This window comes from Eleutherodactylus coqui, chromosome 1 (genome assembly GCF_035609145.1).
Source record: "Eleutherodactylus coqui strain aEleCoq1 chromosome 1, aEleCoq1.hap1, whole genome shotgun sequence".
NCBI lineage: Eukaryota > Metazoa > Chordata > Amphibia > Anura > Eleutherodactylidae > Eleutherodactylus > Eleutherodactylus coqui.
In genome coordinates this window covers 167,851,516-167,874,458 of record NC_089837.1, presented here as the reverse complement: position 1 = coordinate 167,874,458, position 22,943 = coordinate 167,851,516, and the positions used below count along the sequence as shown (strand labels likewise).

The window sequence follows — 22,943 nt, the reverse complement described above, 5'->3', positions numbered from 1 at the left end:
TAATAGATGCTTTTTAATCTTCTTGCTATAATATAACTATTACAAGAATTTAACCCTGTACAAGCATTTCAGGTAATTAGGGAAGGCAGAGCCAGGGAAATTAAAGGAGTTGTCCGGTTACTGAACAACCCTTTTTCAATATCACCTGTGAGAAAATAATAAACAGAGATTAATTACTACTTACCCCTCCGCATCCACAGGAATTCAGTGCTGCAGCCCATTTTTGGTCCCAAAGTTTGTTGTGACAGATGATGTCCCAGGAAGTCATGTGACTACTGCAGCCAATGAGAGCCTGCAGCATCACTTCTTGAACTCCTGGCATTATGACACTCAGGATGTGAAGAGAATCTCTAATTGGCTGCATCAGTCACCTGATTTCCTGTGACATCACAGGAATCAGCAGGACCGCAGCGAGCTGCAGCACTGGATCTTGGCAGCTGCAGAGTGGTAAGTATACTTATGTTTATAATTTTCACACAGATGTTCCTATAGAAAAAGGAGTTGTCCAGTAACCAGACAACCCCCTTGGATTCCATGAATATGGTCTCCTTGGAGACAACAGTATAATACTATTATTATTTAGGTTGCTTATATATCACCAATGTATTCCACAGCACTACACAAAGATTATCATCACTCAAAATAGGTCTTGACCCAATGGGACTCACAATCTAATTTCCTTATTTCAGACACTGGGGTCAGTTTCATAGGAAGGGTGATAGACAGCACTTGCTTTCTTTGATAGGGAAAAGAGTTGCAGAGAGCTTATTCTTCCCCTACATACACCTATTAAAATCTAGTTTAAAAAGTTTTGGGTAAAAGCAATCGCCACCGGTGCAGTTTTTTATATAAGCAAAGAGGATTGAAGTCTCCTAGAATCTCTCAAGCATATTAGAATCATTGAATGGTAGAGTTGGAAGGGACCTCCAAGGTCATCGGGTCCAACCCTCTGCTCTGTGCAGGATTCATTAAATCATCCTAGACAGATATTTGTCCAGCCTATGTTTGAACACTTCCATTGAAGGAGAATTCACCACCTCCTGTGGCGACCTGTTCCACTCATTGATCACCCTCACTGTCAGAAAGTTTTTTCTTAGTTTTTTCATTTGCAGACAGCTATTAAGTCTCCTCTCGGTCTTCTTTTTTCAAGCTAAACATTCCCAGATCCTTTAACCGTTCCTTAAAGGACATGATTTCTCTGAACTTGCTCCAGTTCATCTATGTCTTTTTTAAATTGGGGTGCCCAGAACTATGTAAGTTGATTTTTTTTCTGGTTGCATTGTGAACAATCGTTATGTACATGGCCATCCTAGCCAATATACCTTGTGTAAGCTGATATTAAAGATCCTTTTACACGTTACAATTTTTCTTTTGCATGAGTGAACAATGTCAGATTTTGCTTGTTCGCCTGTGCAGCCTGTTTATATAGATAAATCATTCGCTCATTGAATCACTCAGTCGTTCACATATACTGTATAAGTGAATGAGAATGAATGATTACTATTTAAACTGAGCAATTAATGAACAAGCCATGATTTTCAGTCTTGCATGAAAGGAACAATAAGCGAACAAGTTCATCGTTGGCTGTGTTTACACCAAATAATTATTGTTCATTTTTGCTCTTCTAAATGATTTTTTGAAAGATAATCGTTCCATATTAAAGGGCCATAAGGCTCATGACTGCAGGGAAGCATTGTTTATTCAACAAAATCAATTGCCAAGACTGATTTGCATGGTCGGTATAGACAGGATACTGTAATTGTAGTGCTGTCTTTGAATGATGAATCTAGTGATGCAATATCTTAAGACTGTATATATTACACTGTTGGGTTTATGTGTCAATGCAACTCTTAATGATGAAGTTATAGAAATAATATAAAGGAGGAAAACAATTACTGCCTTACCATTCTTTGGATAGACACTTTATCAATTTGCTCCCTTGCTAAGGCTCGAGCAATACGAATGTCTTCTTCCAGGAAGGCAAGCTCTGTGGTATAGTGAAGACTTCGGTCATAGCTTCTATGTTGATGCTGAGACCTATGCTCGACTTGCTGCTGGGAGTGTTGTTCAGTTTTTTGCTCATGTGTCCTAAATTATAGAACACGCAATCATTATAAAGAAAATACTGAAAGAATAGATGGTCCTCATTTTTTCACAGAAGGCTTCATTAGATTTCTACTTCTACCGTTTTTCCATGCTTTGAACGACACATTTTTTGAACACCGAACACACACAGAACAGAGCATAAAAGTTACATAAAGTTAGTAGTCTTAAAGCAAAAAAAAATATCACCAAAATGGAAAGGGTAATAGGATTCAATGAAGCACAAAGGCAAAGGCACAGATACACAGATTAGCCATACCATTAAAACCCCTGAAGGTGATGTGAATGAAATGGTTTATTTCATGACAAAAAAAATGTCAAAGGGTGGGACATGTTGATCAGCAAGTGAACAGTCAACTCTTGAGGCTGACAGTCAACTCTTGAAGCTGATATGTGAGAAGTCAGAAAAATGAGCAGGTGTAGCAAATTGAACAACTGTAATAATGGTTAAGTTGTGATGTCTAGATGCGTGGGTCAGAGCATCTCCAAATGGACAAGTCTTTAAAGGTGTTTCCAATATGCAGTGGTTAGTACCTACCAAAAGTGGTCCAATGAAGGACAACTGGTGAACCTGCATTAAAGTCATGTGCACCCAAGACTCAGTGATACCCATGGGGAACAAAGGCTACCTGTCTGGTCCAATTTCAGAGAAGAGCTACAGCAGCACAGACTGCTTAAAATGTTAATGTTGGCTATGATAAAAAGGCGAGTACAAAGTGATAAAAAGTAGCTATGTCAGAGTGTCCATGCTAACCCACTGGGACCAAGTTGTCTACTTGGGAAAGTGCCTACACTGGGCATTTGAGTGTTAGAACTGGACCATGGAACAATGAAATAAGGTGGACTGGTCTGATGAATTCTCATTTCTTTTACATAAAGTGGATGCCTGGGTGTGTGTTGCTTACCTGGAAAGGGGATGACAGCAAGATGCACTGTGAAAAGAGAGCAAGCCAATGGAGACAGTCTGCTCTAGGCTATGTTCTGCTGTGAAACCTTGGGTCCTAGGATTCATATGGATGTTACTTTGACATGTATCACCCACCTAACCATTGTATCAGGCCAACTACATCACTTCATAGCAACTACATTTCCTAATGGCAGTGGCCTGTACCAGCAGGATAATAGATCCTGCCAAAATGCAAAGACTGTTCATGAATGATTTGAGGAACATGACAAAGAGTTCAAGGTGTTGACTTGTCCTCCAAACTCCAGAGATCTCAATCCAATTGGGCATCTGTGGGATGTGGACAAAACAAAGTTTGATCTATGAAGGCCCCCCCTAACAATTTGTAGAACTTAAAGTATCTTAAGGACTAAAATGTCTTGTGCCTGATACCACAGGCCTCCTTCAGAGGTATTGTTATGTTCATGCCTTCACTGGATAGATGGCAGTATGAGAGGGACCTACACAATATTAGGCAGGTGGTGTTAATGTTATGGTTGATTGGTATATCTCCAGCCTTATGCAAATGAGAAGATAGATAGATAGATAGATAGATAGACAGATATGACATAGATAGATAGATAGATAGATAGATAGATAGATAGATAGATAGATAGATAGATAGATATGAGATAGATAGATAGATAGACAGATATGACATAGATAGATAGACAGATAGATAGATAGATAGATAGATAGATATGAGATAGATAGATAGACAGATATGACATAGATAGATAGATAGATAGATAGATAGATAGATAGATAGATATGCAACTTCATGTTGAATACATTTTCAGCAAAGCAAGTCTTAAACTTAATTTACAGAAGAACAACAGACCAACACGCCATGATATACATATCACAAGGACAATTCATGCAATTTATTTAAGCAAACACCTTACAAATTATAAACAGAGACATAAGCTGTATGACAACTTGAGACACAATACAACTCAATTATAGCATGCAATAGTAAAGTTATAATATTAGTCTACTATAAATGTACAATTTATAGTATATGGTATTACATTAGCAATAGATATTTTCAGTAACTAACTAAAGTAACTCATAAAGAAATAAAGCATGTTGCAGTTTTTATTCTTAAACATGGAGTGTCTAACTAAAAAGCATATGATGTGAACAGTTATAGCAAGTTTGCACTTAGTTGAACTGCTTTGTAATGCTCTCACTTGAATTTACAAGGCTCCCAGGAAGAAAGAAAGGAAAGGGGTGGAGCAAACGCAATGATGTCAGAGGCTTGAGTCTCAGATAAATATCCAGAACCCAAAAGCCTTAGAGAGTGTTGCAAAAAAAGTAGATAGACAATGGAGGTGCTGCCAACCAGATGGACCCATCTATGGTGGCAAGCTAGATGTGTGAGGGCCAAAAAACCTGTATTGTGGCACCACTCTCCAATAAAGGTTGTAGGATGTAATATCAAACTTCTCTTTTTATTTACAAAAATTAAAAACTGGCATAAGATATGTGGTTTGGGGTGAACCCCTTCATCAGTCAGCAGGGAAGGACATTACTCTTGGGATTGGAGAGATATGGACCCAAAGTGCTGGTGGTACTAGTAGCCGAGTGAAGCAAGACTGGGAACACCAGGAGAAGTGGCGCCGCGATACCAGTTTTTTGATCCTCTCACAAACATGGTATGGAGGAAAAAAGGAATGGACGGAAGGTAGGAAGGAAGGAAGGAAGGACCGAAGGAAGGAAGGAAGGAATGGAAGGAAGGAAGGAAGGAAGGAAGGAAGGAAGGATAAATGGTAAGAATGAGCATGAGGAAAACAAAGCAAAAAGAATTTTAAAAAATAAAGTCAGAAATACAGTAGAAGCAGAAGGAGAAAAAAAACCTGTGTAGTAAAGCAGAAAGGTAGAAATTAGATAAAAATTATTAAAATGATCCTAGTGCATATACATTAATATACATGTACCCTGATTGCGCAAAATTTAAAGAGCATCTGTCATCAACATGCTGTATTTCTCTGTCTGTTATGCTGTTGCACCAATATTTTCAGAATAGTATAATATGTTAAAGTTATTTTTCTTAAATAACGGATGAGGGTTATTTCCAGACTTTCAACTCGGTATCACTTAATATGGCTTATCATGAATATTCATTAGGGTTCTGCCTCTATCCAACCCTCTTAGAATACATAATTTAGCAGCTTCCAGTAGATACTCATTTTGAAATAGAAAAACCCTTAGGGTCATGTGCTGCCTCATTATAGCCGATGAGGCCATTTACATGCATGATTTTTCTCACGGGGCTATATGCACCGTGTGAAAATAAATTGCTGCATTTCCCTTTTCTCATCCGTTTTCACGGATGAAAATAGGACTTGCAATATGCAGTATCCATGCAGATTGGACAGCACCTAGCCAGGCGCTCATGTACTGATGCGAGTTGTGCTGGACACAAATCACAAAACCGCTGTGTGAATCCATCAGCAAAATTTGAAGAGATATTAATGAAAGTGAATACGCCCAAGACAATTTATTATAAAAGTACACTTGTTGGTAAAATTGGCATGGACGAGCCTTAATGCACCGGCCTGGATCATGTGGAAGCATGCTCTTTTATATCAACAGTTTGTTCTTTGAAATCGAAAATGTCTACCATTATTAGATAAAATGTCATATTTTGAATGTCCATGTGAAAGAGGCAGTTACTCACAATGAACTAGTAGGAACATGCCATAACTACTGCTAGACTTGTAGTATGTTAACATGCTTACGTTACCTGTGAGATGCGATGGGATGACATGGCTGTTACATGTCATTATTATATATTAATTTGTAGCAAACTATGGAGGCACATTAATTGGTCAGGTTGTAGCTACTCATGCATGGTACACAACAGCATGTACCTTTTTTTAAATGCGGGGGCATAGTATTCTTGAACATCTCTATCAGCCCCACAAATACATCTTACTCTGGAACCAGAGGAAATTGATGAAACTTTTTGAGTAGAAGCTGAGTGGCTTCTTCTGTAGTAACAGAGAGAGGAGATGATGTTGCACATACTGTACACGCTGCAGCTCTGTGACATCACCGCTGTTAAATATACTATAGGAAATGTATACAATCTACATACCAGTATATTAGAAGTTTTTTTATTCAGTTCAACTATATAACTAAATGTTATATACATACAGGATTATTACATATCTGTATCATTAAATATATTGTACTGAACTAGATTATAAAAGTGCTACTAGAAACTGTTATTAAAACCTAAAAGTACCAGTCTTACATTTAAACTATTTTATTCTCCCGAATTATATTTAAATCTTTGTGGCTCTTCTTTTAATAACCTGTATTTTGTCTTTTTTGGATTTTTACTTCAAGTGTACATTAAATTTCTGGAGTGGTACCCATGCCTTAGGGCCCATGCATGCAGATATAATATGGATCCATGTTGTATGGGTCTGTAATGTAGTGCCCAGAGACTGTTATTGGTCCATAATCTATTTGTGTGTCTTTGGTTTACACATATGATTTTTTTTTTATCACAGATTCATATGGAATCTCTAAGAAAAAATGTGCCATGTTCCAATACATGTGGTATTCTCCCTCAAAGCCAAGGACATAGCTACAGGGGGGGAAGAAGTAGCAGTTGTATGTAGGCACAGGTACCTGGGATGGCCAAAGGAACCTATAGGAACGTAAGAGGCCACTAATATTTTTAGTGGCATGCCATAAGTAGAAGCCCATATCATAGATTTTCAACTGAGGCTAAAATTCTTAGGCTTCAAAGTGGCACAATTTGGTGACACAAATAATAGTGCCTAACGGATCTTCAGGGGCAGATTTACTAATGCTCTCTAATCATTAGACTGCCTAAACTTAGACAGAACATTCAGAGGATGTGTCAAATTTTTCACAGCGGTGCATGCTACATGATAAATTTGGCATATGTTAAGCCCCATTTACATGTAAAGATGATCGCTCAAATTCGTTCAAATGATTGGATGATTGATAGTTTGAGCGATCATTTTGCATAAGCTGCTAATGGGCACTAATACCCATTATCAGCTTATTGGCTTCATTTGCATGTAAATGAGCCTCCATGAGCTGTATGCAGAGAATAGCAGGTGGTCTGTTATCTGTGTACAGCCCCTTGGTTCTGTAGTGGGACTGCAGCTGAAAACAATGTAATCAGCACTCCCTTGGAGAATTACAGTTTGCAGTCCCTGCTATCTGCTCTCCGGCCAAACGATGGATTTTAAACTCAACTAAAAATCATTGTTTGGACAAAAAGCAACCGATAGTAGCATTTACACGCAACGATTATTGCTCAAAACACATCGTTTGAGCAAATTTTGAGCAATAATTGTTGAGTATAAATAGGGGAAGGAAAATTAGACTCCTGTCATCATTATACCATATCTCTTGTGGTATGTTTTAGGGCTCCTGAACACAGGCGATTTGCATGCATAAAATTGGGCGTGGAAACTGCATCCATTAAAACCCATTGATTTCAATGGTATACTGACCAATAGGTTCCGTCACATGGAGTGTTTTTGTGTCTGCATTTCCGTCAGCCGAAAAAATATGTAACATGCTCTATTTTTGTGCACATTTGCACACCTGAGGCTCAATAGGAGTCTGCACAAAATCACATGCGTAAATTACTAACACCGGCAACTAGTGAGGCTGCTGAACCAGTTCAAAACTGGCCGATGTGAGCTGGCCAGGCAGCGTAAAAAAGGATACTTACCTGCACAGAAACGCAATTACGACACGCTCTAGAGAATGTGTTTACGTCACGCTGATGTGCAGGAGGCCTTACACCAATTATTTGCTCAAAAAATCTGGGGCATTTTGGTTCAACAAAGCTAAGTGCAAAAAGATTCTAAAACAGATAATAAATGTGGTGCACGGAGCGTGTATACTAGTTTAAAGCCCCATTTGTGGATTCTGTCCCATTTGAATTAGTAAATCTGCCCCATAGTGTTTTGTGCAAAGTGGTAATGAACACTCAAGGGTTGGCAATGCAGAGAGAAACAATATAGATAGTCCCCTACTTACAAACAGCTTCTGTTACAGGAGGCTGTTCGTAAGTGCATCTGTTCATATGCTCGTACTTGGGTTTAGATGGAGGGGGATCGGGGGTTGATCACGCTCCATATAACACAGGTGCTGGCTTTGCTAACAGCCGTCACCTGCCCGCAACAGCATCGGAGCTGACAGCAGCATTTAAATACCCCAACCGATGAGATTGCGGGTTGCTGTGCGGCTGCCATGGCAGCTGGGGGCCTTCTGATAGCCTGTGGCATGGCTCAATAGAATGCCTGTCAGACTGCAGACAACTTTGTTTGTATGTTTCAAAGTTCGTAACTCGAACATTGTCAAGTAGGGGACCATCTGTAGTTCATGAAGATTCATGAAGCTGAAGGTTCTCTATTAAATTAATGAGGCTACTAAGGATATCTTATAAAAGCTGATTGTTCAACAATTCAAGCTGAATTTATGTCTGTGACCACCCAAAATGGGTTTTCTGAGACTTTAAAAAAATGGACAGGTTTAAAATTGTGTAAAATAGCAAAACAATGTGTGCTCACCTACTTCAGATGCTCTTCATCCCGCTCAGAACCCAGAAGGAGCCAACGGGCAGTCACATGCTGATCATTGAGCACGTGACTGCTCAGCCACAGATTTCAGTGGTGATTATTTCCTGGCCACTGAAGGCTTTGACTGACTGAGTGGTCACATGCAAAATGTATGGCATGTGACTGCCCACCGCCTTCTTCCGGGTTCTGAGTGGCAGGGACAAGGCCTCCAGTACTGGATGAGGAGTCATTTGAGTAGGTGAGTATATATGTTTTTCTTCTTTACGCCTGTAAAGTTTTTTAAAGTCCCATAAAATTGTGTGCATGTATCTTTATACATACAGACAGACAAACACACACATCTTTGCCTGATGTGGTGCAGTTTGTTATCGAAACAACTCTGCCCTCATTTGTATCATTATTACCATAGCATCTACAGGGTGAGCCATGGGAAAGTAGCCTGGCATCGGAATCTTATGAAAAGCTGCCTAAAAGAAAATCTGTCTTTGCTGCCCATAGCATAAATATGTTATCAACAAATATTAGAAATATTTTAATTAGATACTCTAAGAATAAAAGCAAATCCTGCAGAGGCTTCTGGGAAATTCCACCAATGTGTACAAAAGTAGACAAATGGAGCAACACGCAAAGGTAAAAATGCCACATTTTATGATATAAGGAAAACTTAAAAAAAAAAACTATATACTTACCTTTTCTTCTTCCCCTGCCGCCGATCCGTTCTCACTTTCCGTTTGCATGGTCACAGCTGAGACACATGACTGCTGCAACCAATCCTTGGCTTTAGACACTGCGGGCAGGGATTGGTCGCAGCAGTCATGTGACATCTAGCACATGATCACATGCCCAGAAGGAGAATAAACCAGAATGGATTGAAAGGGAAAGCAAAAAAAGAGTATGTTGCTCTTTTATTTTTCATCCTTCCCCTATTTAGAGACTGCATTCTCAGAGGGACTCGGCAGCTTAGGCCCCTTTAAGACAAGGGCCCCACAGCAGCTGCTAGGGTGATAGTTACGTCCCTGGATATCATTGATTGTGCAGTGATTTTCTAGCTACATACAGTTGTTAAACAGTTAAAGCCTGAGCACAATGTGACAAATCTCAGGAACCAAACAGTCACGTGATAAATTCTTTGTTTCTGGCCATAAGCAAAAGTAGCCTAAATTAGGCTGACAATTTTATTTCTTCTCTGTACGATAATAAAGACAGTCGCTGAGCAATTATGGAGAAAAGATACTCTGAAGTGAAACACAATAAAATAGCAATTATAATATTCTGAGACAAAAATATAAGGATTCCTTTTAATGTATGTTAGACAATGAACTGGAGGGAAAGAAAGAGAAAATCCATTATAGTGCAAATAGTGTAGAAAAGATGTCATTTATTATTTGAAGATGCTATTAATTTAGTTTCAAATTATGCATGAAGTCACTTCTCACAGCTGGTTCTATAAGTGACAAGTGAAAAGAATGCAGTGATTTTCCCGTAGACCTTGTATACCACAGAGTTACAATGACACGAAGAATCAATCATTTTAGAATTATACACAGTAACAAAGTTTTATCCCACTTTCTGTAATTGTTTCAGACCATTAAATATAATGCAATATAAGACTCAGGTGACCTGTAATATACTGACCTGGATGCCGGCCAGTGTATGTGATGTGTGCTCCAGCAATCATATTGAGGATGCACCATTGACACTCACTATGGTGATCCACTAGTTGCCAGTTATAGTCATGTAGATCTTGCTGTACCTGTCCTTGCTGTTAGTGACTGACCATTCTAGCTGTCTATGACCACATAATACCTTACAACAGTAGGGTTTTTGATCTCGTATATGTACCCCCTTGTACAGCATTTAGTTTTTGCCTATCTTGGTTTTTAACCCAATACGTTTTGTGACTATATCTATGTCTAATCCTTTGCTGCTGCACCTATCTGTGAGTCGAATACAAGACCTCCTATTGCTTTGGCAATCATTTGTTCTTTTTCCTAGCTGTGGTTTCTCTATACTTTAACCAGAGAATTATCTGGTGCACGATAAAATGTTACATTAAAAAAATAAGGATGCTTTCATATCTGCAGAGAAGGCTCCGTTTTCCTGCTATCTAATGGAAGCAGAAATCCCCTGGTTGATCAGATCTGTCATAGGATGGAACCAAATTACGCTGAACAGACCCCATTGACTATAATGGGGTCTGTTCAGCTGACCGGCATTTTATCAGATGGAAAAGTCTTGCATGTAGGACTTTTTCTTCCGGTATTTTGTGCTGGATCTGCGACAGAACCTCCAAAGGGAGGTTTCAGCACGCATTTGCAAGTAGCCTAAAACTGTATTCTCTAACTTAAAGGGAGCCTGTCAATAGGTTCATGCTGCCCAAACCACAGGCAACATGAACCAGGGGCAAGTATACCCATTCCACCCATGTATTTTTTATCCTGAAATGCTAAAGTATTTCACAATAAGCATACTTTAAAGATGTATTCATGGGGGCAGCGCCGCACCAGCCTCTCCCCAACCGCATCATGTAGAGTGACAGCTGTCTCCCTATACACAAAAGGAGAGGGAGCTGGCAATGCGACTCAGGGCTCCATTCCAAGAGCACCTTTAAAATAGGTGTATTGTGAAACGTTACAGCGGTTCAGAATAAAGCCTAAATAGGTGCAGTGTACATACTGTACCTGTTCCAGGCTTATGCTGCCTGTTGTGCGCACAACATAAACCTGGTGATAGGTTCAAAATAAGTTGTCTTTGTCTTTTATTACATTTTATTTGGAGATCTGAAACATTTAAGATCATAGTCCTGCTGCATTCAAGGCTTATACTGAGTATGATTTTTCAAAGCTGACAGTTATATATCTGCCATTGATTGCCAATGAACAACATACAGTGTGGTATACATTTTCTCTAAAGCTGTATTAAAATGTGCCATCTGTGGCCTGTTTCAATACAATTGGGGCTGCAAGATGGCACATTTTAATGAACAGTATACTGACCAAATGTACAATTTAGCAGGAGGATATAATTTTAGCACAGGTTTGGCATTAAAATCTATGCGTACATTGTGAATTTAGCTTAAAGGCTATATGCACCTTTGCACTCTCTTTTTTTAATCAATATGTTTTTGGAAATGAAGACTTTTTGTCATTGGTCATTAAATATTGGCAGTGAGGGGGAATGACCAGCAGCTACTGAGAAAGAAGGTGAGATAGTTGCAGAGATAGCTGTGTAGTATTGAGTGGGCATGGGTATGCTACACAGCCTCTGAAAGAGGAGAGGGGAGGGGGGGCTGAGTTTGTGTACATTCATGAGAAAGATCGACTGATCAGTGTTGGGAAAGCCACCAAGCAAAACAGAAATGTGAATGTAGGAGAGCCTGCAAACCAAGAATGAGGCTTTGTAAATGCATAAGGAGCAAAACAATGAAAAAAAAACAGATAACTGCATCATTTTTTGCAGAGACTTAAAGTGCATTTACACACACAGATGATCGTTCACAGTTCATCAGAGACTGACAGTTTTGATCGATCGTTTTGCATAGGTACTGATGGGCTAATCAGCCCTTTAGTACTTTATGTGCATGTATTTAGAGAACAGCAGGTGGTCTGTTCTCTAAATACATCGCTATTGTTCTCCAGCGGGACAGCAGCTGTTCACAGCTGTTAAAGAATATCAGCTTTTATGGGAGAATACAGAGTGTGGTCTGTCTTATCTTATCCTCCTGAGGGATGAGGATTTCATGCAGACCTGAAGTCAGCGGTGCATGGTAAGGGCGCATTGTGTTTCTGCAGGAGGAAGACGGCTGTATCTCAAGACACACAAGGATTATCGCTCAAAAGATGGCTTTTTAGCAAATTTTGATCGATAATTGTTGTGTGTAAAAAGTCCTTTAGTAAGATAGGTATGGATTGATTTCTCATGCACTGAGGTTTCATAGCCTTTAAAGCCAAATTCACAGAAGCATAATATGGGCTCAGTCACATTGGCGCCGATCCGCCCGTGTTTCTGCACAACAAGACGGCCGCACTGCGTGTGGACGACTCTCTGCATGACCGGCTCCATTGCCGGCCATGTGTTCTTTCAGAGAGCCGTCCACACCTGCAGTGCAGCGGTCAGAATCGTACAGAAACACGGGTGGATCAGCGCCCGTGTGACTGAGCCCTATGGGTGCATTTCTGTGCCTGTATTACAGCCACAAGTTCCAGCCTTCTTGCTGCAGGTTTTTTGTCATTGAACTGACAACATCATAGGGTTTATGATGTAACAAATATGTAGAAATATAAAAAATGATGAATGGACCAAATACTTCTTCACAGCAGTGTGCATATTTTTTATATGTTGGGCAGCTCTTATCTCCTTAGCACATTTTTGATATTAAAGGGGTTAATCATTTTATAATCATTTAATTTTGTATTGTGTCACCAGGCCCACCCTTCAAAGGCCTTGATTGAATTACATGGCGTATGCACTAATCTTTACCTGAGCCGCTCTTGGTAGTGCAGTTCTCTGGATTGTTCTACCATGGACAATCATGATGATTCTCAATATTTACATGTATCCTAAAAACACATCTCTTTAAGGCCTTAGTCACACAGGCGTTTTTTCCCGCGATTTGCGGATCGCATGATGGATGCGCATCCGCAAATCGCGTGACCGGGGCCGAAAAATCGCCCGAAAATACTGCTCCTAGCCGCGTTTCAATAGAAATGGGCCGGAGCTGTCCAGCGCATTGAATTCAATGGAGCCGGCAATACAGCCGGCTCCATTGAAAGCAATGTGCTGCGGGCGATCGCGGGATGAATTGTCGGGAAGTGCTTAAATATATAAGCCCTTCCCTGCAATTCATCCAGAAATGTGTAAAAATAAAAAATATATATATACTCACCTTGTCCTGGCAGACGGAATTCAGCCGCGGCCGGCTGCAGTTCTCCTGAACTGCTCTCTCTAGTATTCAGCAGCCGGGGATTTAAAATCCCTGCCTGCTGAATGAGCTGCCTCTGATTGGTCACAGCCTGACCAATCAGAGGCAGCTCTCACTCACACCCATTTATGAATTCATGAATGGGTGTGAGTGAGAGCTGCCCCTGATTGGTCCCTGCGCTGAGCCAATCAGAGGCAGCTCTCACTCACACCCATTCATGAATTCATGAATGGGTGTGAGAGAGGGCTGCCCCTGATTGGCCCTGTGCTGAGCCAATCAGAGGCAGCACTCACTCACCCATTCATGAATTCATGAATGGGTGTGAGTGAGAGCTGCCTCTGATTGGTCAGGCTGTGACCAATCAGAGGCAGCTCATTCAGCAGGCGGGGATTTTAAATCCCCGGCTGCTGAATACTAGGGAGAGCAGTTCAGGAGAACTGCCGCCGGCCACGGCTGAACTCTGTCTGCTGGGACAAGGTGAGTATATATATTTTTTTTATTTTTACACATTTCTGGATGAATTGCAGGGAAGGGCTTATATATTTAAGCCCTTCCCGACAATGCATCCCGCGATCGCCGGCAGCCCATTGCTTTCAATGGAGCCGGCTGTATTGCCGGCTCCATTGAATTCAATGGGCAAACATCGTTCTTCTCTGCCACAGCTGTTACAGCTGTGGCAGAGAAGAATGATTTGTCTACTATATGTTCTCAATGGGGTCGGCGCTGCTGCCGCCGGCCCCATTGAGCGCATATAGTGAAGAGAACAGGAATCGCAGATAGGTGCGATCTGCGATTTCTGTTCTATAATTTATCGGACGAGCGCATAAAAAGAGCTCATGTCTCCGATACCATTGCAAAGCAATGGTATATAAAATCGGCCGACGCATGCACATGCGCAAATCACGGCAAAAAACGCCCGTGTGACTAAGGCCTAAGAAGGCATGACATATTCCCATATATCTGTTCCCCATCTCTTGTTTCTACACTGATCACAGTATGCCCCACACCCCAGAAACCCTAATGCACCTCTTATTTGTACATATCTAGATATTGGCTGGTGACTGGCTCATACAACTGTATTTGTCTGAGTACATCCAAATAGGAGCTGACATACTCTTGGACCATAGATAAGTGCAGACTGTGAGTCCTACCCAAAAAACTGCAGAAAGAAGGCTATGGAGCACATCTACTAATAGTTTCTACTCTTTAAACATTACAAACGTAGACTAGACAGTCTTATAATGAGCCAGATTTATCAAAGTGGCTAATGCTGGGTGATAAATCTGGCTCATCCTTAGACTGCGCTCATAATACGGATGGTTGTCCCGGCCCGACCGCAGTTGGAACTTGGAGCATCATGAGAATCTATGATGCTCTGAGTTCGGGTCAGTAGACCTGCAGTTGGGTTGGAACATTCGTCTATATTACTGACGTGTGAATGCACCCATAATACACTTGTGTAAAAACAGCCTTTACAGTGTATCAGATCTCTCGTAATGAGCCCTGCACTAGTGTCAGTTAAACATGTTCAGTACGGCAAGTGATTTAGAAACTATTATATGAAAAATCTAAGAATGCAATCAACTTGAACCCGGTCACACATGTCATTCATACCATTTTGTTAATTACAATATTTCCTTAACAGATTCATTTAAAATCCAATCATTATAATTACTAATCATTTTTAGATAAACACCACTTACTTTTGTGTTGAATATTCTTGAACTACATATTTGCTTTGAAGATTCCGGTAAGAGTGGTCATAATGCTTATGCCTCCTCTGATAAAAAGGAACGACCTTAGAAGACATGGCACCAGCCTGTCCCTAGAACTACAGAAAAAAAACAATTATTTAAAACGCAATGGGCCAACAACCTTAAAAGGTCAAAAGCAAACACGTTTTATTGCTGCATTTAATATATTGTCCTGATAGCTAATACTACAAATAATGACAATCATCATTGTAATTAGCAATATTTTACTGAATAGACAAAAGCTAAGGTATAATTGTTCATAAATCAGTAGCCCACAATTCCAGCCAATGCATGTAATACCATCAATTAAAGAGATCAGCTATGATTAGAAAAACATGTCTACTTTTTTTCTTTTTTTTTTAAAAACAGCACCACACCTATCCATAGATTGTTTTTTGGTATTTCAACTCAGTTGGATTGACAGAAATGGCTCTGAGCTGTAATACCACACACAACCTTAGGACAAGTGGGGCACTGTTTTTGGAAGACAACTGCAATGTTTTTTTTAAATCTTAGATAACCTATTTAAATATATTGCTAGGAAATTGCAAAAGTCTTAATGCAGAAGTCAAATCACTGTAAATGCTGGTGAGCAGCATTATACCAGCTTAATGTGTCAGAAACATGACTTATGGTGGTTTCACACAAGTTATGAAAAAAGTTGCAGTTTTTGTAAAAGTTTTTCATGCAGTTTTTGAGTGAAAGCTAGAAGTGATTGAGGGAAAATAATACAATAATTGTAAATAAAATATAAGTTTGATTATTGCCTAATACTAAGACCAGGGCAAGGGGTTCCACTGTGATTAGAACTGTCTAAGTCAACTAAACTATCTACCATCTGGTGGTATAGATAGAGTCTGGACAGAGCTGCTAATATGAAAATAGATTATAGCAATGTGGCTGCAGTACATTCCATCATCAGAAAGAAAAGGGTTGACTGCCCAACATGTTTCGTCACACAGACATTCTTTTTCGCTATGCAGATGTCCATTTATTTTTTGCCTTGCCATTCGCCATGGTCTTTGCCCAGCATTCCTGAGAACACCTGTGTGGCAAAACATGTCAGGCAGGCAACCTTTTCTTTTTAGTAATGCAATGAGGCTCCACTGTCTCTTTTATGAAATGTGCAATGTGTACTGCTGCCACATTGCCATAATCTATTTTTGTATTAGTGGAACTGTCCACAGTATATCTATTTCACCGGAAGATGCATAGTTTAGTTGACGTAGACAGTTCTATTCAGTGTTACCCCTTTCCCTGGTTTTAGTATTAAGCCTATGGGAAGATGCAAAAAAAAAAACACTATACCCCAAACATAAAATGCCATGTACACCAAAAAGATATCAGAAGTTAGAAAAAATGCTACTACAAAAAAGTGCCTTTTTATTATTTCAATATTGATTTACATCTAACATCCAGATACAACTTTTTTTGCCACAAAAAAGTGAGGAAAAAACATTTTGCAAATACTCAGCATTTTTTCTAGGCCTAGGTGTGACATCAGTTTAAATGTATTTAGATATGAGTTCAAGTCACGCAGTGACCAATGACAACCGAACATCCAATAGTTATAGGCACTTAGAAATGTTTTCCGCCTATTGCACAAAAATTCTGTTATTCCGGCAAATACAACATATTTTTAGAGTAGCGGTATTTTCAATGCTTAATCAAAATTGAAATGAATTTGGGGTATGACCTGGGCACAGAGCAGAATAGCTATACATTAACTTTGCTCTCTGCAGGCATTCTACAAAAGTAACAGCCCAAGCATTATCTCACCCTTCAAAGCACCCTCTTAGTTGCCTGACAAATTCTGCTCTTGGTCTATGATGAGCCACTGAAAGAAATAGAGGACTCCATAAAGAAGTTAGCAGACTTCGTCACTGTACAGATTAAGAACAGTAATAGCAGAAACATACTGAGGACCTCCACTTTCTACAACTAGAATATTGCAGCAGTTCTATTTTAGTGCAGGCCGCACACGGATGGCATCCATTGAATGAGCATTGCAGAAGGGTCACGAGATTCGCGTAATCGCCTAGCGACGGCGCCACACAGTCTGTACTGTGCATGTGCACCGGTGCGAGAGCCAGCACATCCACAGTACAGAAGCTGCCTGCACACGAACACATCGGACAGGTATGTGGGGGTCACCGCCAGGACACAGGGTTGGATTCCGCTGTGAAATCTCGCAGCCGGAATCCGACCTGTTCGTGTGCATTTAGCCTTACACTCTACTGAATAAACCCAAAAAGAAATACCAGAGCTCCTTCTCCAAGACATCTTGACACTGTCGATAGCACTGAGGAACAGTGACCAGGTAGTGACGGCATCTCCCTGCCTGCATTCTCCAACCCCTGCTCACTCTCAGGAACACAACAGCTACTTGGCCGTGATGGGTCAAATCTCACCTGCTAGTCCTTGAAGCAACTTCAGAGACCAATCAGAGACAGCTCATTCAGCAGGCGGGGATTTTAAATCCCCAGCTGCTGAATACTACACAGAGGAGTTCAGGAGAACTGCCGGCCAGACGCTGAACTCCAGCTGCTGGGAAAAGGTGAGTATACATTTTTTTTTCATTTTTACACATTTTAGGATGATTTTCAGGGAAGGGCTTATATTTTTAAGCCCTTCCGGAAAATTCATCCCTTGCTCGCCGGCAGCCCATTGCTTTCAAAGGAGCCGGCTGTATTGCCGGCTCCATTGGATTCAATGGGCGAACATCGTTCTTCTCTGCCAAAGCTGTTACAGCTGTGGCAGAGGAGAATGATCTTTAGTATATGTTCTCAATGGGGTTGGCGCTGCTGCCGCCAGCCCCATTGAGCGCATATATAGAACACAGCGATGCGCAGAATGCAGATAGGCGCGTTCTGCGCATCGTTGTGTCCTATAATTGATCGCACATCCGCATAAAAAGGGGACATGTGACCGATCCCATTGGGATGCATTTGGTCTATAGATCTGCAGATCGCAAGCGCGTCTGCAGATCGGACCAAAAAACGGTCGTGTGACCGAGGCCTTAGCCATGATATAGCGATGGATACAACCTCCAGGTACAGCAGACCTCATCCTCAACTGCATTCCTGGCTTATACTGGAAGACCAATATGATGTATGAAGATGTTTATTGAATGCATCTGAAAAAGATTTCACATTTCACTATGAGTGTCAAAATATCTATACATGAATAGCCATGTTTCTCACTAACAAATGGCTTCATGCTGAGATCAGTCAATGTGACATCACGTGGTCAGACCATGCTCAGTGACCATATAAGCTCCATTGCACCCAAACATCACCTTTATATGGAGGAACAACACTAACATCATGTCTATCAAACAAATCCAAGACAATCTCTCCAAACATATCAAAGAATTCATTTATACTAATAAGCCCTGTGGTCATGACCATATTTCATTCAGAACACACTCAAGTCCTTTGTCAGAGACTTGCAATAAGTGGCTAGTTTCAAAATGCAATGTCTTGAATAAAATCACTACCTTAAAATCAATCTAACCTCTCCACTATACAAACTTCCCTTAGAGAAGTGCATATTTCCCTTCAGAATTACTTAGACCTCGAATTTGAAATATATTTTCTTAAAAAATGAGAATGTCATACTACAATTCTTACAATAACACTAGTAAGCTGATGGCTAACAGTCAAAGCAATGAAAATCAAAGCCAAAGTAACCTACTTGAAATCTCAAACTTCTCATAACAAGATTATAAAAACCCAAAATACTTCAGATGAATTTAGTGAGTTCTACCATAAATTGCACAACTTGAACTTAGAGCCCAACACCCACCAACCCACTGGCTAACAAACAAAAGATTGTCTCCACTTTCTCTACTTCCCTTGCCTACCAATAGGGCAAATCAAATCTCTAGAGAGCCCTTCATTATATGATCAATAAAAATTTTGACAAATCTCCTGGCTCAGATGGGTTTTCTTATAACTAGTTTACACAAAATATTTTCTATTTCTATTACTACCTCATCTTTGCAATTATTTAACCTACTCTCTTTCCCTGAAAATAAGACATACCACGAAAATAAGCCTTAGCATGATCTTTCAGGAATTTTGAGGATGCAGAATACTTTTTCAGGATTTTTGAGGGTTCTTGAACTATTAGCCCTACTCCAAAATTAAGCCCTAGTTACAGTTAATAAGAAAAGCTATAAATGTAAAAAAGTGAAATCTTTCGGAGCAAAAATTAATATAAGACGCAGTCCTATTTTCGGAGAACCAGGGTAGCTATAGAGAAAGAAGCATTCCTAGAAGGGAATTTAAAAGCAACCATAATTGCCTTTCCAAAAGCAGGAAAAACTTCAACCCCTGTGACAACTTCCACCCAATATTTCTTCTAAATTCTGCCCTAAAACGTTATGATAAAGTGGTGACTAACAGATTATTTTCTATCCTGTCTGGATTAATAAAAAAATGATCAGGTGGGTTTTACCGAGGGAAGTTAAAGCCCAGATGATGCAATGTGAGTGACTGGCCTGTTGGCGAAGGCAAACACTTGGCAAACGCCTTCTGTATTATTCTATTTTAATCCAGAGAAGGCATTCAGCAGAGCACGTTGTGAGTACTTATTTGAAACCCATGAGAAATTTGTCTTCTCATACCCAATCCTCTAGCCATTAAATCTGTATACACACACCTTTCTGTGGATCCCATCCAGACCTTTCCCCGTCACCAGTGGCACCCAACAAGGACTTCCTTCCTCCCTTGATAGCTTGCAAAACAGTAATTGGAGCCAGCAGCTGAACGTCAGTTCAATCACTATGACCAGTGCCGCTGCCAGCCACCAACAGTGTTTCTGTGCCTGCGTTTTGCAGGTCAGAAACACTACGTGTAATAGTACCCCTAAAACAGTACTCCTGATTATTCATTTATTTCATGCTGCTATTTCAGTCATTTCTCTCATAGACTGCTCTCCATGGGCTATCCTCTCATACAGACTACACTCCACACAGGTTCCCCTCTCACTCACACAGCTTTCTATACTTATCTCTTTTACACACCTCTCCACATGATCTCCCATCTTATACACCCCCTGCATGTAGATGTCTTCTTATACCCCCTCCGCATAGACTGTGCCCCACTCTACACAGACTGCATCCCAAATATAGCTTTATTACTGAGTTGGGGCATAAATGGAGGCACTATTAATGAATGGGACATAAAGGAAGCATTATCAATAAGTTGTGTATAAAAGGGGGAAATTTTATTGTGTGGGGGACACAAAAAGTGACACTATCTGGTCCCTACAGGGAGCACAAAAGGGGGAATACTGTTAGTATCTGGGGCAGTATGGAATGGAAAATTGTGTAAAGCTGTGGAAAAGGTAGGAGGGTGCTGGAAAGGAAAGTAGCCCAGGAAGTTTGTATGTTGAAGTCTGTGAAGATAAGTTGTGGTCGGGAGAAGCTGTCATTGTACTCTGGGCCAGATGGACATAAAAAGGCAACGAGCAGTTCAAATCATAAATTACTCAAATAATGAAATGTACTATAATTACTCATGAGGTCTGCAGTACTCCTGTGGAAAGTAGGTATGTATCAGTATATGGTCACTGTATGGTGGTAATATTAATCTTTGTAGTGGTCTTTATTTAGTAACAGTATGGTGATATTGTGCAGTTACTATGTGGTGGTAATATGTGATCATGGTGAAGCGGTATTGTATGGCCTTTATATAGTGCTATTATTGGTAATAACTAGAGATGAGCGAACGCGTTCGTCCGAGCTTGCTATTCGTGCGAATATTAGGGTGTTCGGGATGTTCGTTATTCGTAACGAACACCATGCGGTGTTCTGGTAAATTAAACTTTCTTCCCTGAGACGTTAGCGCTTTTTTTTGGCCAATATAAAGACAGGGAAGGCATTACAACTTACCCCTGCAACGTTTAAGCCCTATACCACCCCCCTGCTGTGAGTGGCTGGGGAGATAAGGTGTCACCCGAGTATTGAAATCTGCCCCTCCCGCTGCTCGCTATGGATGCATTCTATATGCGCTCAATGGGGCCAGCGGCAGCAGCGCTGACCCCATTGAGAACATATAGAAGACAAATCCTTCTTCTCTGGCACAGCTGTAACAGCTGTAGCAGAGAAGAACGATGTTTGCCCATTGAATTCAATGGAACCGGCAATACAGCCGACTCCACTGAATGCAATGGGCTGCCGGCGATCGCAGGATGAATGGTCGGAAAGGGGTTAAATATATAACCCCTTTCCTGCAATTCATCCAGAAATGTGTTACACTAAAAATATATACCGGCGTATAAGGCGACGGGGCGTATAAGACGACCCCCCAACTGTCACCTTATACGCCGGTAATACAGTGGAGCAAAGAATAAAAAGCATTACTTACGTTTTTAGATGATCTGCGGCGCTCCTGCAGGCTGTCACTCCCTCCTGGTCCACGGCAGACAAGCTTTCTCCACGAAAGACTTTAAATCCCTGCCTCCAGAAGCACATGTGCCTTCAGCCAATCACAGCCAATGACAATGATGTCATTGAATGGCTGTGATTGGCTGTGTTTCTGGAGGCGGGGATTTCAAGCCTTGAAATCCCCGCCTCCAGAAACACAGCCAATCACAGCCATTCAATGACATCATTGTCATTGGCTGTGATTGGCTGAAGGCACATGTGCTTCTGGAGGCAGGGATTTAAAGTCTTTCGTGGAGAAAGCTTGTCTGCCGTGGACCAGGAGGGAGTGACAGCCTGCAGGAGCGCCGCAGATCATCTAAAAACGTAAGTAATGCTTTTTATTCTTTGCTCCACTGTATTACCGGCGTATAAGGTGACAGTTGGGGGGTCGTCTTATACGCCCCGTCGCCTTATACGCCGGTATATATTTTTAGTGTAACACATTTCTGGATGAATTGCAGGAAAGGGGTTATATATTTAACCCCTTTCCGACCATTCATCCTGCGATCGCCGGCAGCCCATTGCATTCAGTGGAGTCGGCTGTATTGCCGGTTCCATTGAATTCAATGGGCAAACATCGTTCTTCTCTGCTACAGCTGTTACAGCTGTGCCAGAGGAGGACGATCTTTATGCTGACAGTGGGGGGGGGGGGGCACTCTTGCCGCTATTGTGGCTTAATAGTGGGACCTGTGAACTTGAGATGCAGCCCACCATGTAGCCCCTCGCCTGCCCTATCCGTCACTGTGTCATTCCCATCACTTTCCTGAATTGCCCAGATTTTCACACATGAAAACCTTAGCGAGCATCGGCGAAATACAAAAATGTTCCGGTCGCCCATTGACTTCAATGGGGTTCGTTGTTCGAAACGAACCCTCGAGCATCACGGGAAGTTCGTTACGAATAACGAACACCCGAACATTTTGGTGTTCGCTCATCTCTAGTAATAACCTGTCTTGGTATAGTGGATTTTGTTCAGCAACAGTATGATGGTAATATGAATAGTGATAATAATTGCAATTTGTATATACAATATGTAATTCAGGGGTTTAATAAAATGTGGGTGTCTGGTCTGCAGTAACATACCAGTGCTGAGCTATTGGTTACATTATTCTTGTATCTGTTAGGCCTTATGCACACGGCCGTGACAGGCTCCGCAAGCGGAATACCGCAGCGGAGTCCGTCACGCCCCCCCACCCCCAAAGACCCC

At 40.9% G+C, this 22,943-nt stretch overlaps 1 protein-coding gene across 2 annotated transcripts in view; it reads right to left on the bottom strand.

Annotated features, from left to right (window-relative positions):
- Positions 1-22,943, bottom strand: part of MYOM2 (myomesin 2) — a 194,098-nt gene that overhangs the window by 158,704 nt on the left and 12,451 nt on the right. The window contains exons 2-4 of one of the 2 annotated variants that reach the window (XM_066603582.1): positions 15,253-15,380; positions 5,923-6,042; positions 1,905-2,088 (exon numbers count right to left, since the gene is read on the bottom strand). In XM_066603582.1, coding sequence (XP_066459679.1) covers positions 1,905-2,088; positions 5,923-6,042; positions 15,253-15,359 — 411 coding nt within the window. In that variant the 5' untranslated portion in view covers positions 15,360-15,380. The remainder of the gene's footprint in view (positions 1-1,904; positions 2,089-5,922; positions 6,043-15,252; positions 15,381-22,943) is intronic. The other variant, XM_066603590.1, reaches the window with a different exon arrangement.